Below are 18,575 nucleotides of genomic sequence, written 5' to 3'. Positions count from 1 at the left end.
GTGTATATCGCTTTGTGTACCAGATTTGGCCACCTTTTATCTGCCTGCAACCTTTGGCTGTAATTTGCCTCCCTATAGTGGTAGTTGTAATGAACTTTCAATGTGTTCATGAATCACATTGGAAAACAAAGCAAAACGACAGAAAGCAAAACAACCATCCATTTAAAAAAAGTATCAGGACTTGATCAAGTTGGATCCGGAAATCGTATATATCCCACAGAATAGTTTGTCATAAACACTGAAATGGCGCTAGACAAACTGGTTGGGTTATTCAGTCACCGCTTGCATTAAAATTGACAATATTTTGGCCATCAGCCACCCTGCTCTCAATATCAACACTGACATTTTAAACTATAGTACCGGTTGACCACTGTATACATGAAGCCACATTCGGTATCCTGGACAGGGGCAAGAAATCTACTACTGAAAACCCCTCATTGGATGACCACTGTTCTGAATATTACAAGGGGACATCTGAAACTCATACTCTATGGTGATAATGGACCTGCTGTATTTACCCACACATGTCAGTGTTTGATAAATTAGATTTATCTTGAAAGACAATGGCCCAAAAATATACAAAAGAAACAGGAAGAGACACAGACCTCTATTGATTGTCGTCAAATTAGTTTCCAGATTCACAGAGAGAGAGTAAAAGCGAGAGAGACACAGTGAGAACAGCATACCATAGAGGCAGTTGTCCACTGGCTGCGAGACTGCTCTCTTGGGAAGGAATAATCCGATTTGCAGAGCTTTAATTTCACTCAGTGGGTTTGGAAAGAATCTGAGCCAACTTTTCCCCAATAGGAGTTTCTCTCTTCCAAATACATCCCTCAACAATCCTCCACAACGTGTGCCTGGAGATACTGAATTCTGGAAGGTTCTTACAAACTCCCTTTCCTCGCCATTGACACAATTTTCCATCATTTATGAGACACAGCTTTCCCTGCCATTGACGTAATTTTATGCTAATACACATCTTCTGAAAGAGAAAAGATTCTCCGGATCAAAAGAAGCAGAAACAAGCGATAAAAGCATTGCTTATGCATGTTGTAGTCTTAAAAAACAAAAAACACACAACTTTCTAAGCTTATTGTTCAAAATGTTGCTTTGAAATGAAACCACATTCAAGTAATCCATGAAGTTGGAATAAAACTTTTTTTTAAGCAGCAGCTCTATTATTTTGATATATTGCATGTTAAAATATTCATGCAACAAAATATTCTGGGGGCCATGTACGTTCTGTTAAAAAATGCTGTCGTTGGCTGACTGGCTTTTGAAAACGCTGGAGAGGAAAGAATTTAAGATTATTTCCAGACTATTGTAATCGGAGATGATGGATAAAGATATTAAGAAATCAACATTTAAATATAAAATTAATAAATAATCACAACTACTACTAATAGAATAAACAACAACACAAATAACTATAATATTGTTTGAAAGGTAAATGCTTTAAAACAAATCATGTTTACTCAATCACAAAACATCACCTACTGGTAATGAATCCATATTAAACAGAACCATTAACCATCAAAGGGTTTCTTTTCCATTTAATCCCATTTCATTTATATCAATGCCATTCCATTCTATTCTATCCCCTTTCACTCTAATTCAAAGTTCTAATCCATATTCGCCAAAGAGGGAAAGGTCATCTGCAGGGATCAGAAGGCGCTGTAGCAGATAACATCAGCTGGTGACACCACGGGTCACTGAAGATGACCCCAAAAGGTGACATCATCAGATAGAAGTGCCTAGAGATGCTACAAAAAGGTGACCACACGTATCTATTGGGTGTCTGAAATTCCTGATACTGCTTAATAGTATGTCTGAGTTGGCAAATACAACTAAAGCAATGCCTGTCAATTGGTTAAGATTAGCATTCAGACAGCAGAGGTGTGTGATCTTTCATGTATACCGTCCAGGAACCTTGAGAATTGCACTTTTGCAAGCAAGGGCAGGGGATGATGTGAAACACCCTTCAGTGTCATTCACAAAATTAAGACGAGTCATCAGTTTAGAGATACAAAATCCGGCAGATACTGTATTACCATCTGGACCTCTGATTCCTTTGAGCATGATACAAGTTGTTCATTAAAGTCCCATGTGTTAAAATGATAAATAAATGAAGTTAATTATGGTCCAGAGCCATTAATCACGTCACAAATATCTACTGGATGGCCTTTACCTATTATCAGGGATCATTATGTAAACAATACTGCATTACGTAATTGATATATACAACGCATTCTCACCCCAAGGCGTCACCTTTGACCATGCTTCAATATTTGACGTTTTAGGCGCCCTTTAGCGTCACTTACATGACGCGATCCTACGGCGTCATCTAACTGACGCTAAAGGAAAGCGTCTGTTAGAGGACGCGGTTAGGTTTAGGTGTGGGGTGGGGGTAGGGTGCACGCGATCCTAGGGCGTCATCTAACTGACGCTAAAGGGCGCCTAAAGCGTCAGATATTGAAGCATGTCCAAATGCTTCCCAAGGCGTCAGTTAGGTGACGCCTTGGGAGTGAGAATGGGCTGATATATATTATTTAAGGGCTATTTGAGACCCTCAAGTGTATGTGAACACCTTTAGATGACTGTTCACACCGTACATATACTGGAAAACACAGACTAAAATGATGCATCCTGAGCAGGTGGTGTTTGAATGGAGATATCAGCATGACTGAGGGCTAATGTGCCGTGTATCTCAATGCCCAAAAAACATCAATTATTTAAACCTATGAATCATTAATTGGAGCAAAAACACCAGTATAGCTGTTGTTAGAGCCCAGGTTGAGGGAAAGAAACGTGAAAACACTCCAAATAGAGATGCTTCAAAAAGCGATGATGTTGAAAATGCATGGGCAGCGAGAGTTTGGACGAATACAATAAATATCAAACAACTATCTGTTACAACACTGTGCAATATAAACTTATGAAACATTAATACAGTAGGGTGCAAAAGTCTTAGACTACCACAAAGATGGGTTTCGAGATCTACTGAAATTTAAAACTAGACCAGCCAGATGTTTGTATTGTACAGTAGTTGTCTCAGACTTTTAGACCCAATGCATACTATCTAGAGTTCAATTTGTCAATTTTTACATAAACACATTGTAAATAATTAAAAAAAAAGTTAATTATATATACATTTTTTATACAGTTTCTTTTGTTTAGCTGGTCTCTGATTTAAATTCAGTGAGTTATAAATACACAAAAAGACTAAAAGACACAAAGCCACTTAGCAAGTGCTTAGTTTAGTGATTAGATTAGGTAACGTTAACCTCAAAATAAAAATAAAAGAGATCATGAATCGTGTCAGTGTGCTAAAAATGTAATTAATTCAGTTTGTACAAAAGCATAGACAAGTACTTGGAGTTTCTGAATAGTGTTTTAAAAGTTTTAAACAGCAAGGCCAACCAGAGTATTGCAATCCATTTACATTTGGAGCAAAAAAAATAATTAAATGTGATTTCTGAAAAAAACTGACAGTGTGTGTGTCCTACGGCAAATAGTGCAATAGGGCCCCAGGTCCTGTCATGATACAGCGGACAGACAAATTGAAACTCATCTGCATCTTCGCAGACCATCCCATTCCCACACACATTCAGACCTGCTCTCACGGACCGCCCCAGTAGTGGCACTAGGGCACGATAACCCCCAAGATAAACACATACACACACACTGCTGGAGCCCTATTCCATCTCTGATGCTTTAACTCAATAGACCACTCCTCATAAAATCATTATGGGGCTTCCCTTGTGCCCCCTCCGGCTTCCACTCTCAGGTGGTCGGATTGGAAACAGCACTGGAGGGCCCCTTTACAGCCAAACAGCATCTGTGCCAAACATGAGATGCCTGCCATTAAGAACTGAAATAAAACTGCTCGCCATGGCTGAGATTACTATTCGGTTTCATATCAACAGCAGGGCTACCGTAAAGTAATGCCGTCCTGTGTCTGACTCCATCCTTTTCTCTCTAGTCTCTTCAAACTCATCTCTGTCTCCCTCTCCTGATTAGTTGAACGTCCGCTTGGTGTCAGGTTGCTCATGGCCAGCTGTTTGCTGTTGCTTCCCCTTTGCCCCACATTTATTGTCTTAAATGAGCCACTTTACACTTCCTACGCAAAGCGAATGTGAATCAATCTCACGAAAAACATGTTCTGGTCATTCTTAAAATAAATAAATAAAAAAAAATTATATATATATATATATATATATATATATAATATGCAATAATATATATTATATGTTACAACAACAATAATTATAATTATTATTAAATTTAATTGTATATTATAGCCTATTAAATTATCACCCATTATATTGTAAAAGTAATTTTTAATAACAATGTTTTTTTTTTATTTGATATGATTTAATATTATATATTAAAAGCTTATTATATATTATAATTATTATTAAATTGTTAATTTTTGAATATAGAATGTGAGCCCTTATACTATTAAGATTATTTTTGCACTGTGCCATTATTTTAAAAGACAACTACAAATATTCTCTCAGTTAAATCTTATTACGTTTGTCAATATAATTTCTTTATATTTTTGGGGAGAAATATATGTAATAATTGCAAATTAATCAGTTATATTATGAAATTATAATTGATATTAAAAAAAATATTATTACATTTAGAGTTAATACAAATAACACAAGTCGATGGTATATCTTCATATAGATAGCTAAGCAAACATATGTCTACACCAGCTGTTCCCCAATAAGGCCATGGCTTATAACTTGATTACTGTTATGAATGATAGATCAAATGATGGGCTGAAGCTACAACTCAAGTAAACAAACAGGACAGTGTTTCTCTCTCTTTCCTAATCTTCCTCTCAACTCTTTCTTCCATCTGTGAGTCCAGCGCAGTGAATCTGATATTTATCGGAGGTGTGGTTAAAAGCCAAAACAGCCTAATCTAAGCCTTCCAACAGAGAGAGCTTGAGGCTTGGGGTCAGATTTGTCACACTCCAGCAAACCCCTCTCTGGGTTTAGAGAAGATATTCAGATATTCACATGAACTTCTGCTTATTCCAGCTGGTCGTGATCTCCTCTTCCTCCTCACTGGCCGGGTGGTGCACGTCTGTTCCTGCGATAAGACGACACTTCCATTGTCTCTTCCTTCCTCCCTGGACACTCTTTTATCCACAACTCAGCCGTATAAGCTCAAACACACAAGCTTGCCCCTAAAAGCTAAACTTTATCACACCGAGGATTTGCATACAAAAGAGGCCTTTATGTTGAAGGTAAGCAGAAGGCGACAATATGCACAGTCAGCAGGGGCTTGAAGTGGCGTGTGGCACTTCTCCTGAGAGAAAGTAAAACAGTAGGAGGTGCATTAAGCTGGATGTGGTGGATTTTAAGAGCTCAGGTCTGGTCAGAAGCTGTAGTGCTCACTAAATTCATTTGAAACGCTTTCACTGGGACCAGCCAGCTAGCAGGGGAACGATCAATACCTTACATAACAGTCCGGATGGAACGAGGGCTTCGGATCCTGGCTAAAACAGATCTATACGTCCAATTTAAACAAATACAAACACACCGCTCTATACTATCAGACGGCCCATTGCTGCAGTAAACAGCCCAATAAAACTTTTACTGGCCTTGTTCCCCAGGGCGAAGTAGCATCTAAATGATACTATGACCTATGTGACACATTTGTGATCCAATTTTACTGTCATCATGGGCCACAGTAATTGTCGAGGAGCATGTAACATGGTTATGGTTAGCACTCCTCCTTGTATGGTCAATACAAAGCTAGTTTTGACCCTAGTTTTATACTTTTTTCTACCTCATTAATCACATAAAATATGTTGAAGTGCATCCCATTAGCACTAGATTTTTCAGAAATGTCCATGTTCAAAAATATTAGAATAAAACAAATAGCTAGTGATTATATATGTCCAAAATAAATAAATATTATATACGGTATAAATGAAATAAATTTTTTATAGAATGGATTTAACAAGGTGCAGATTTGTCGGCTGCACATCCATGATGTGAAACTCCAGTTCCAGCACATCCCAAACGTGCTCAATGAGATTGAGATTTGGTGACTGAGGAGGCTGTTTGAGTTTAGTTTAGTTAACCATGTTCAAGGAACCAGTTTGAGATGATTTGAGCTTTGTGACATTGTGTATCATTGAGCCCGTTCTCATCCTTTGGCGTCATATAGGTGACACCATATGACATTTTGTCGAAATACTACGCACATGGCACCCTTCAGAGTCAATATGAGACGCAAACCCTACCCCAGACCTAAACCTACCCATAACAGTGCGTGTTATATTGACGCTAAAGGGTGCCATGTGCATAGTATTTCGATCTATGGCGTCACCTATATGATGCCAAAGGATGAGAATGTGTTGTATCATCCTGTTGGAAGTAGCCAGAAGATAGGAACACTGTGGTCATAACGGAATGGACAACAATACTCAGGTAGGCTGTGGTGTTTAAACAATGCTCACTTGGTACAAAGGTCCCCAAAGTGTGCCAAGAAAATGTCCTTGTGTCGAGAAAATGTTTTGCTGCCTATTGCACAAAAAGCCCACGGTTAAAAATATGAAAAAAAAAAATTATTCAATATAAGAAAGGAATAAAGCAGTTTAAAGAAATAGCAATACGGCTGACATTGAATGGAGCTTGACCTGAGGTTTGAGCTCAGGCCCTTCTTCAATATGCTAATACTATGCTGTGGGACACTATCAGCTCACAGGCCCATCTGAACACACACACACACACACACACTTAACCTTAGGGAACACACACAAAATCATTCAATAAAACTAGACACTTCTGCAGAGAAAGAACCTATTGAAATGTTTTTGTGCTGCAAACAATGGCAGCAAAAGGAAAGAGCCGGAGGGGAAAGCGAATGTGGCCCTGGGGAATTATTCCTCATTTAAAGATAACCACATGAAAGCCCCAGACTCAAAATCGGAGTAAAAAAAAAAACATAATTTAAAAACAGTTAAATTACAGGACTTGAAAAATGAGAGCTTAATATTTTAAAGCTACGGAAAGATGCTAATGCTTTTCGGGAATCACTTAACATTAAAATTTACAACCTTCTTCCGATATCAAATATTACAACTCAACAGATTTTTGAGAATCAACCGTGCACTTTACAACTGAGATTCGCAAATACTATGATGGGGAAAGTGCGACAGTAAACATTTTACTGGAAAAGCAACAAACGCACTATAAAACAAAACATCTTTATCACCAGTCCAAAAGCCCTCAACCTGAACGAATGTGAAGTCTTGCTAAGGACCTTGTAAAATAAACAGAATTCCTCAAGCAATGGCCCAAGCAAACCCATCTCCAAAGTTGAAAATTGATATTTGAGAAGGTCCTAGCAAAGATGCATGCATGGAAATCCACTTGATGGAGTGCAGGCTGTTATGATTTTCTTTCTCTCTCGCTCTTCAAAATTGTTCCCCCAGCCTTGTTGCGGTTGTCATAGCAACCCTGCTGTATGACGGAGTTGGTGACAGAGAGGTGGAGAGGTGAGATTTATCTCAGAAATGGGTTTTGGAGCTGCAACGGTGCTCCTCGCGTTCCTGCGAGTGCTGTCGCTGCGTAAAGCATGAATGCGTTTATTTAAAACAGGCCTGACAGATGACATATGCTTATACGGCCACATCTTCACATGCCGTGGATGGACGGAGCGCTTGATGATGAAAGGAATAGCTTTTATCCTTCTAAAAGCACGTATAGAGGTTGACTGATCCAGAGACAGCAGAATAAAGGCTGTAAGTGACAGTTGTTTTATCTCTGAGGTAGTGATTGCTCCTCGTTTTATCGTCGCCGAGACAGATGTCATTGTGCACGTGCCATCAGCAACAATCCCTTTAACAGTGAGTGTGTGTGCATCTGCTCTTGTTAGACTTTCCATATAATACATCACATTCACAGAAAAAGATCACCATCAAAAGAAAACTATCCTGTCCAATGACTTTATATCTTTACACTGTATTTTAAACACACACACACACACACACACATACATATAAATACATGCACACATACATAAATGCATGCTTATATACATGCATTCACAGGATATTTTAATCGGGATTCAATGCTCAGCCATGAATCATCCGGGTTTTACACGGTATTCGCTTCAGAGCAGGAGAATCAAAATATTTATATAATTTATTTGTGAAATGACCCTAAATGGTCTGACAATCTCTTCATACTTCTATTAAGACCCATTCACACCAAGGTCGATCACTATAACGAAAGAAATAAAAATATATATTTTTCAAAATCGTTAAAAATTCAAAATAGTCCACACCACAGCTACAATAATGGCACAGAGGAACAATATCATTAGAATCACTTTCAAGTGTGGACCATTTCACAATGGTGTGGATGCTAATATACTGTAGTTATCTTTAGTTATATATCGTCCTTGGTCTTAACGTTCCTTCAGTCTTGTGTATATTTATTCTTTTGTCTAGTTCATTTTGCAGCTTATTGATTCCAAAAACGATCTAATTAGACAAGAAGAAGCCCTCTGATGCTCTTTGTAGCACTTCCAAGCAGACATGACCCTGATAATACATAGAAAGTGTGAGAAAATCTTGCTTAATAGCTTAAATAGCATTTATCCCACCACTGGCTGCCTCTGAATCACACATGACCCATCGAGTTCATGTTTAACCATCTATTCACTCACTGTATTCAAGGCTCTTACTCTAAAGACCTTCAGAAGAGTTACAGATGGCAAGCAATCACCCTGGAGGACAAAAAGGCATGAAACATCACAAAAGCTGTCAGGTAGGCCTATGTGTTATCACACGGCTCAGTGCAGACACATATCGCAGGACTCTAGTTCAACAGACTTTTGATCTAAAGAACCGTGCTCATTCATGCACAGCATATTGCAAACCATTCTGCAACGGATAAAGTAAATGCAGTAGGCGGCTTATAGTGGTATTTTCCCTTAACGTCCTTCAAATAGCTTCAGAGAATGAAGAGTTTCAGATTTTTGAAGATTTTGAGAATTAAAACTAGTTTAGTTATCCTTCTTAGATCGTCTAAATATCTATAGGCACCTTTTTTTTATCAAAAGAGGAATTAATATATTTGTCAAATGTAAAACAACGTAAAACAAACAAGACTAATCGACATATAAATGTAAAAAGGTAAAATTGTTTGTTACTGGTTCACTTCCTTTCAAAATAATAACAATCATCATCATATTTATTTTGAAAGGACCGTAACTTGTAGAACAAATAATACCTATAGAACAAGAGATAATAATGAATATAATAATAATAATAATAATAATAATAATGACAAAAATATTTAAAGGGGTGGTAAAGTATGATTTCACTTTTCTAACTTTAGTTGAAATGTTACTGTTTGAGCATAAACAACAGTATCAAAGTTCAAAGCAAAGGAAGATATTTGGCTACAAACAAATGGCTGGTAGGGACTACACAACATTCCTCTAGGGTTACATCAGCAACCCCAAAATACATGTCCGTGTTTAGAAGAGGAAAAGTTGTTGTAAAAGAGTACATTTGTGAGTCAGCTCAAACTTTAGCATCCATTTTTTCACATGCAATACTTTGTGGGCATCTCACAACAGTTCCTACATGAGTGCTTTATAGATTACATGAGAGAATATCCTAATTGTAGATAGTTAACTCCACATCAGCAACATAAATGCATCAACTAACCATTCAGAGACGTCCTGTTGCATCCTACATGTTGTCACTTCTTCTTGAGTATCTCCATCTTTGATTGACTCCATTTTAACATTAAAGGGAGAACAGTGTCTGTGATTTTAGTGTCTGCGAGGTAATCACAGGTGCTAACACACATGAGGTCTTGAAACCCCGCCCTCTGCAGCAGCTCATTTACATTTAAAGGGCCAGGCACAAAACGGTGCGTTTTTGCAAACCCTCAAAAAGTGACAAATTTAACATGCTACATAAAAATATCTGGGAGGTATTTGTGCTAAATCATCAGAGACTTATTTTACATCTTGTGAAAATGTCATTTTACCACACCTTTAATCATAAAAACAAAACAAAAATGGAAAACAAGTTTGAAATTCTACAATGTTTAAAATGATGAAGCCAACGGGCCAAGTGCCCTACTTCTTGAAATTATGCCATTTAGTTTTCACCTACATATTTTAAGAAAGATAATACTAAATGGCAGTATGCACAAGTAACTCCATTTCATCATTTACTCTCACCATAAGGCTAATTTGACTCAGTCTACTGCCTTATAAGAGCATTAGAAGCCTTCCTATACTTTATGTCTAATTAAAACCTGATTTATAACATAGCAGGAGACCTCACAGACCATAAGTCCCAGGGTCAGAGGCGGTCAGTGAGACGCCTATCAACCTCACTGATCTGGGAATGACATATGTAATGGAACAAAGAATTGTGGGATCAGGTGCTTCAGCCTCAACTGTACATGGGATGTGGTGCACCTGCAGCCCACCCCCTTGATTTGGTCCCAGGACAGCCATTTGCTCATTGGTCTGTTACGTCCAATAGCAGCTGCAGTAATTGGCTATTTCAGGGCCGTGAAGGTTGAGCTAGCAAGGGGAGAAAGGCCAAGCAAGCCAGATGTCAGTAACAAACACAGCCCTCATTTATCAATTACCACAACCAACATGTGAGTGACATAATCACAGTCTGGCCATGTGTCACCAAGAACATTTTACATATTTACTGTTGAACATGTTTATAAAGATTTAGCATGATAATTGTAACTAAATACTTAAATATATACTAAACAATAAAAAAAAGATCAGTAATAAATAAATAAATTCAATTACATGGTATTCGGTAGTATTTTTTTTCATAATTCAGACTGTAAGAGTTTTTAAAATATTTTGCATTTATATTTTTATTTAATTTATTTATTTATTATTTCAGATAAAAAATGTAATAAAAATTACATTAAAAAATGTCCACATTTTAAATGTAAAAAAAAAAGGAAAGAAAGAAAGAAAAAAATAATAAGGAGAATTTAAAACACTGAAATCTGAATATAAATTACTTTATCCCTTAATTTGTGGCCTGGTTTTGGCATTGCTTCTTGTCTGCTTGAGTAGCTTGTCTCAGCTGGCCGCTTCAACACCGCAAAGGCTGTCGTACATGATAAAACTAAAAAAGGCACTGGGCTTTTAAATTTAATTTTCAGCTTTGGTGATAATGCCTCCATTTGTGTGCATGTGTGCATGTGTGTGTCTGTTATCGAAGGTTTCTGTCACTATAGTCCTTCTGCTGGTCAGATGATCAACTTTTATGACTACTCAGGAGTGCCAATATTACTAAAAGATGGAAGGAAAACACCATCTCACAGTCTCCTAATTAAAATATTATACTCTCAGGAATAAGGATCTCCAGTGATCTCCAACAGATATATAGCTGCTTTAATAAGCAAGATAGTGATTATGGCAAATGACAGAGACCTCCTTTATTCTTTCTTTCATTAAAGGTGATAATTGCACCACACATCAAATAAAAACAGGCAGGAGGGTATAAGGGCCTGAGCATGTTTAATATTGTTACTTTTTTCCGGTGCAATTTTAACTTGACACATTTGCTAACAGCATAGCAGCATCCATTACGGAAGGCTTGATAAATTGCGGAGGTCCGAATTGCAGTGGCAGAATAAATTTCAATTACTGTTTCCATTATCTAAAATTGGATTTCTCTGAAACCCACAAATACACACCGACACATGTATCCACCCACCGAGCGCACACAAAAAGCACAGATACAATTTTTTTTTTTTTTTACTGAAAGGTCACCTAGAATCATGACTTTGATGTGGTCAACAAAGTTGGTCAAAATCAAACGATTCGCATAAGCATTAGCATCTCACAGTTCTTTGAAGATGACCAACTATCTACTGCCGGCCTGTGGTGTGTTTGATTGTGAACACTGCTGGTATCTCTGTAATTTAGCGATATTTTCCAACAAGCATTGTCCACTTATTATCTGCTGGAAAAGCAGTGGATCTCTCGGATAAATCAATTGCTAAAAATACAGACTACCAAAAAGAACAAAGTACATAGTGAGTTTACAATAACCATAACAGGTTTTGTTTTGAAAAATCTCATCAACAGCTGGGAAGCGTTGTGCCATATAAATGACGGAAAATCTCCAATGGATAACAGCCATCTGTCATTTACCAGTCAAACTGGGAGCAGACAGACAGACAGACAGACAGACAGACAGACAGACAGACAGACAGACAGACAGACAGACAGACAGACAGACAGACAGACAGACAGACAGACAGACAGACAGACAGACAGACAGACAGACAGACAGACAGACAGATAGATAGATAGATAGATAGATAGATAGATAGATAGATAGATAGATAGATAGATAGATAGATAGATAGATAGATATAAATGCCAAATAAATAAAAATGTGTGAACAAAGCATCCAGAATCCCTGTCTTAAAAAATAATAATAATAAAATAATAATAAAACACATCTGGCTGTGTTTTCTCAAAGGTGGGCAATCATGATTTCCGGTATAATGGCTTTTGAGTATTTGTGCTTTGGAGGTAATTGCAGGTGTAGTGCTCACATTTACACAGAAAGACCATCTCTTCTCTGCCTCAAAATGGGCCTGTGTCTTATTTTTAAAGAAGAATAAACGACAGTTATTGAGACCAAACACAGATGCTTTTCTCTTTCACTATAATTACTTTATCTTTAATTGAAAATGAGATACAGTACACATCAAACTCACCATAATGAAGCTGGATGTGCACAAAGTGAACCCAAGAATCAGTAACAAATAATCTTGGACCGAAAGCCATTGCTTTTCAATACAGCTCCTCCAAGATGGTTAGTCTGACTGCTAGTCTTCACTAAGAAGCTGTCTGGATTGCCTCCTGAGAACAGACAACAAACTTGCAACTAATGGTGTACCTGTATCTCCTGAATGAAGTACTTTAACCACAAATACATTAACAATTAGGCTAAGGTTAATGGGAAATCCATTCACATGCCTGAGACCACACTGAAGTCCTACATAAAATGGGAATGAAATGGCAGTGCTGCTAATGTAATCAGATAATTAGCATAATTAGCATTGATAACAATAACTAGAATCACCCATAAACCAATTCATACATTATATTTTAAATGAAAAGAATTGAACATGCGCTGTAAACGATAGACCAATCAGCGTAAGCTTGAGGAAAGGAGGGATTTAGGGAGACTGTTTTAGTCATTGAGTCATTTGAGAATCATTGAAAAATGTGGTCTGAGAAAATCAAAGTGTTTAAAATGTAAACCTGTTGTAGGAGACTCAGATACAAAATCAGGAGCCTTTAAAAAAGCGTAATATGGGCACTTTGAGTTCAAACACACTGAATTTAAGGCGTCACTGTACAAGCAAAACCTTTTTTATTTTTACATGGTCACTTTTGAGTTCTTTGCTTCAATAGCAACTCACAAACTCCACCTCTTCCAAAATACACGGGCTTATGTGTAATATTAAACTAAAGCTATGCTGGGGTATTTAGTACCACAAAGAGTGAACCATACTGCCACCTCTGACATAATACGTTTCCTGCTGTGATTCGAGATGCACCAATTCTTATCTGGTATACCATATAGTACAGATGCATGTTATGATATTGACTTAAACATTGAAGATGTCAAGCAGACAAACTTATTATGAGTGTAGAATTGGTTTACTGCAGAAACAGCCATCAAATAAAGCATACATTTGCACTGAAATTATGGCCAATATGACCTTTCATTCCTCTAGAGATATTTACTGTAATGGAGTGTTATATTTCCTAAGCCAGAGACATCTGGTTTCATTAAACACACTCAGCAATATCATTTCATACAAAGCAAACACAATTTCACCAAGAAGGTGGAGTGTGTATGATGATTAAAGGTGGATACATGTGAGCAATTCTAATGAGAATAAGTTCCTGAGGAAAAACTGATGATTCACCTTAAAATGGTGTTTTCACCTTGTCATGGTCAGGGCTTCGGCGTTCCAACGTGTGGGATGGACCAGATGTTGATCGTCCTCTCTAGAACAGATTCAGCTTCACCCCTAAATCCCAACAGGGTTACTCTTGGGCCAGAGGTCATTGGATAATCCACACACAAAATCTGCCTATATTCATAGAGGTATGGGACTTGTATGATGGGATATAACGAATGGGACTTAGACATCTGTTACCTGATCTATATATCTTTTAAAACAAGACCCGATAACTATAAAACATGTATTTACATGCAATAAAGCTTTTTATTAACAGGCTCCTACCACATCCAAAGCTAAACCTTATGAATAAAATCAATTACATTATACACACACTCTATTACGAACAGTCCCATATATCTACAACAACTCACAGATAGGCATTATATTAAAGTGCGGGCACTGTAATGCATCATTGTCTGACATAATTAGTCTGACATGGACCTTGTGACCTCTACACAATGCTCTCAAATATCATGAGGTCACCATGCACCCGGTGTGTCCTATAGTGAAGCAGTAATAAGCAAAACGTATTAAGACAAGGTGCAGTTGTACTATTTACATCAACAGAAATGAGATAGCCTACTTGTGTGAGTTTACGAGTTGTGTAAAGCTAATTTCTAACACTTCTCACAACTCCCTGCCAAAGCCATAGAAGCAAAAGTCATAAGCATAAAACGACCCAGAGGTGTGGAGCAGCTGAGGAAATATATATATATATATATATATATATATATATATATATATATATATAGTCACACACACATATATATATAATAAAAACTATTTGTTATCATTTCAGTTATTAACACTTGACTGAATCACTTTTGAAGAACTTTACACATAATCTCATAAGTGTCTTTATATGAGATTATAAAACATATTTGCTAGCCACCATCTAAAATAACACTGCAAGCTTTATATCATCATAAAAATAGTTATGGCAGAGATATAGAGATAATACGAACATTATTTTTGGAAGTTTAGAGGGGTGATAATTTTCCAGCTGATTCCGCCAGATACGTTTTAACCTGATTTATATATCAAATAAACCCGGACATCTATATGGTGTGTTTGCACTTTATAGAGTCAAGGCTTGCGTTTAATGGAAAGTGCTCGGCTCACATCCATGCTCCCGCTCTCATTTTCTCTGAGTGATTAAGCTCAATTAACTCATCTCATTAAGGTTAATGATCTACTCCACCATTTTCCATTTCAAGCTCTTGGATGAAGGGGCAGCATAGACTGAAGTTGACATCCGTTATCTTCCGGTGAAAAGGGAACAAATCATTTTCTCTCAAATGACTTCTGCATTGTTTTCCTATAATTATAGAATGTGCTTTAATTATTTGATTCTGCTGTCTCCATTGCTACTTTATTGCAGAAGCATTGGTGGAATGTTGTGTTTCATTCAGCTGTGGCCATTTCAGTCAATGTAGCTTTTAAAAACCCAATGCTTGTTTATAGGCTATGTTTGGTACAGCAATATTTGCATACCCAGATTTATACTATTTGTGCTATATATGCCATGTTTCCACGGCACAATATGCAAATTTGACTTGACCTTCCATTTCCACCCACCATTATTCTATTCTATTCTATTCTATTCTATTCTATTCTATTCTATTCTATTCTATTCTATTGACACATGCAGCCTTACTAACACATACCTGGAGCTGAAAAAAAAAACATTTTAAATTTCAATAAATTTTCCTCCAAATTATTGCAGCCCTAGTCTATACTGAATACTAGTACTTCACTAATATTCCTTTCCGGACATAGGATTGCCCTTAGCAGAATCCACATATCCCAGCATGCACTTACGTATTCATCTCTACTGACGATCCTGAGCTGGAAAAATCACCTATGCAACCATGAATACTTGAAAGGAATATCTAATGCTTTCTGCAGCCCGTGGCTAAAAATAAATGTTACAGATTGCAAAAACATGAGTTATTAAGGAGAAGATTAGATTACTGTGCTTTCAAGGACATTGTTATTCTTCCCACAAGCAGAGCAGGTGTTTCTAAAATGCATTCTGCCTCAGATGCAGCGAGATTTGGGACGTTTCTTCCTCTTCGTAGTGAAAAACGTGAGAATATTTCATTAACTGCTGGCAGGACCACTGGGAAAACGACATTTTAACGCTCATTAACAGCATAATGGTGTATAGAGGGCAAGTCCTTTCTGTAGTAACCTGTGAGGTTGCGTATAACACACTGAAGAATGACAGACATGAGCTGGAAAAAGCTCAGTGTTTTAGCTAATCCTGAACAACATTTGTCCTTCTCTATCTCATCCCCAAGGTAGCATCTTTCCATAGGGGTTGATTTCCTACTATTATTGTGTTCTGTTTGAACCGAGGACATCCTTCATAAAGCTTCGCATTATCTCTGGAGACTCCTCTGGAGCTGTCAGTGAAAAATTCACACTTTGTTGCTAGACAAAAGAGTGTTTCAGGGAGCATTTTTTCTTTCTGCTGGGGAGACAGCGAAATGGCGAGGAGATTGTTACCTCTAGCAAATGCTCACGAGAAAGAGATGGGGAGAAAGGAAGAGAAGGGATCCCCGAGTTAAGGCTTGAAGCCTCCAGAGAAAGGGTCTGGATTTTAAAAGTACATGTATAAGCATCTATTTATCTTGCAGCTTGGTTTTCTAACATTTCAGAACCACAAAAGTTATTCAGAGCTCATTTTCATCTGCAGGTAAATAGACATTTTAAGTGCAAAGGTAACCATAGCAACTGCAGACTTGAGCACTTTTGTTAGGATCATTATCGGACAGTTCATCGACAAAACATAAATACTGTCAATGTATTATTTATATATTTATATATTTACATTTCACTCAATGGTAGTGTTTTGTTTAGAAAAGCTGTGTCCACAATTATAGACTTAATGCACTTGAACTCCCTTTTAATACAACAAAATGGCATAGAATAGTGCGTGAGCACGTAAATGGGGATACACCTAAAATCTTTAGGTTTGGTTAATATGTGCTAACTAATTTGTGCCTTGAAAACTTTCCTTTCAAAAAGTAATTCTATAATGTGTTAGAATGTTAAATGTTAGAAAATCTTATTAGCACTTAAAATGGAGGAAACTCGCCACACATACAATTAGCATTTCACATATGAGCAGCAGATTCGACTCCAATACAATTTGATATTAGCATATTGCTAAGCTAACAACACAATACTTAAGCATACTGTAGATACACACTGCTCACAAAAACATCAGGTAAAAATAATCCTTTTTATGAATTAAATTTCTCACATTTCAAGGAACATTTTACAATGCATTTTGGATCTGGGTAGGACATGTGCAAATCTGCCTTAGTCGACAAAGCAATGTTTTAACAAGCATAAACATGTAGGCTGCAGCTCATATTAAGTGAAACACCATTTCACTCCAAATTTCAATGGAATTTAAGTGGATTTAAGTATTTAATGGATTATGAAAGAAACTCGGTTACCTAACGTAACCACGGTTCTCTCTAGAGAGGGTACAAGTATTGCGTATAAGTTTAGCTTACGCTACGGGTAAAGTCATCCTTTTCTCGAGATATTGAAGCCAAAAATGATCCTTAATTTTACACGCCCAATGCTCTAATAAGACAACTCCAACATCCTCCATCATGGATGAAAATGTTCAACAATCTCATTCACAATGCATTCTGGGATCTCCTAATCTTCAAATAACACATGCACCAAAATGAAGAAACTTACAAGGCAGCATAAATAACAATATAAATCAAGAACCAAGAGCCTGTGATGCCTAAAATGCTAATCTATCTTCGATCTGGAAAGGTCTGGTTGATTAGGAACAAAGTCCCAATTGCAAAAACTGCTAATCGTAAGGCTTTAATTGTCTAATCTACCACAATAACCTAATTTAAGCGACTCCAGACTGAGCGAGCAACTGGCATAAAAGCTCTTAACCATTAGCAATAGAATGGACAAACAATACTGTTTTAATTGAATTTATGTGCTTCAGAGTCACATCACATTCTCCTAATCGAACCCCAGCCAGTCTTCGCCTTCAGAGCGTCTGCTTTTAAGAGACAGACAGCAAAGTCGAGACTAGAGCTAATTATACATCCCTGTGTGAGGAATTCCTGCAGAATCAGGCGGGGGAGCATCTTCCCAGATGATTAATTAGGCACTAGTGTGTATGTGTGTGTGTGTGGATGAAATGGAAACGGATAAAATTCAAATCAAAGTCTGAATCTTTCTGACTGTAAAAGCAGATATGCTCATATACTGCATTTAAGTGTCTTGTCTTCAAACAAAGCATACCACAGAGATGACACACCCAGTATCGTTAGAAGGGGCTGACGGGAACGGTGAAGGTGGGTCTCACCACAGCGCCGCTTATTAGTGCAGTCCACTATGTGGGTACATTTTAATGTCTTCCACAGCAGATGAGGTTCAATAAAGGCTGCATGGCCATTAAAAATGCATTAATCTCAATTAGGTGATGAGTTTGGTGATTTCCCATAAAATATCCATTATCCACTCAATTCACAACAATGGATACACATCATGCCTCAC

At 37.3% G+C, this 18,575-nt stretch overlaps 1 protein-coding gene across 1 annotated transcript in view; it reads right to left on the bottom strand.

Annotated features, from left to right (window-relative positions):
- The window catches only part of pdzrn4 (PDZ domain containing ring finger 4), a 36,312-nt gene extending 26,467 nt beyond the window's left edge, over positions 1 to 9,845 (bottom strand). The window contains exon 1 of the mRNA XM_089127057.1: positions 9,707 to 9,845. Within this exon, the coding sequence (XP_088983183.1) occupies positions 9,707 to 9,709 (3 nt within the window). The 5' untranslated portion in view covers positions 9,710 to 9,845. The remainder of the gene's footprint in view (positions 1 to 9,706) is intronic.
- Between the last annotated feature and the right edge of the window lie 8,730 nt (positions 9,846 to 18,575).

This window comes from Pimephales promelas, chromosome 24 (assembly GCF_988280905.1).
Source record: "Pimephales promelas chromosome 24, fPimPro1.hap1.1, whole genome shotgun sequence".
Classification (NCBI taxonomy): Eukaryota; Metazoa; Chordata; class Actinopteri; order Cypriniformes; family Leuciscidae; genus Pimephales; species Pimephales promelas.
The sequence above is the reverse complement of the archived record's forward strand: the minus strand, read 5'-3'. Positions and strand labels throughout refer to the sequence as shown.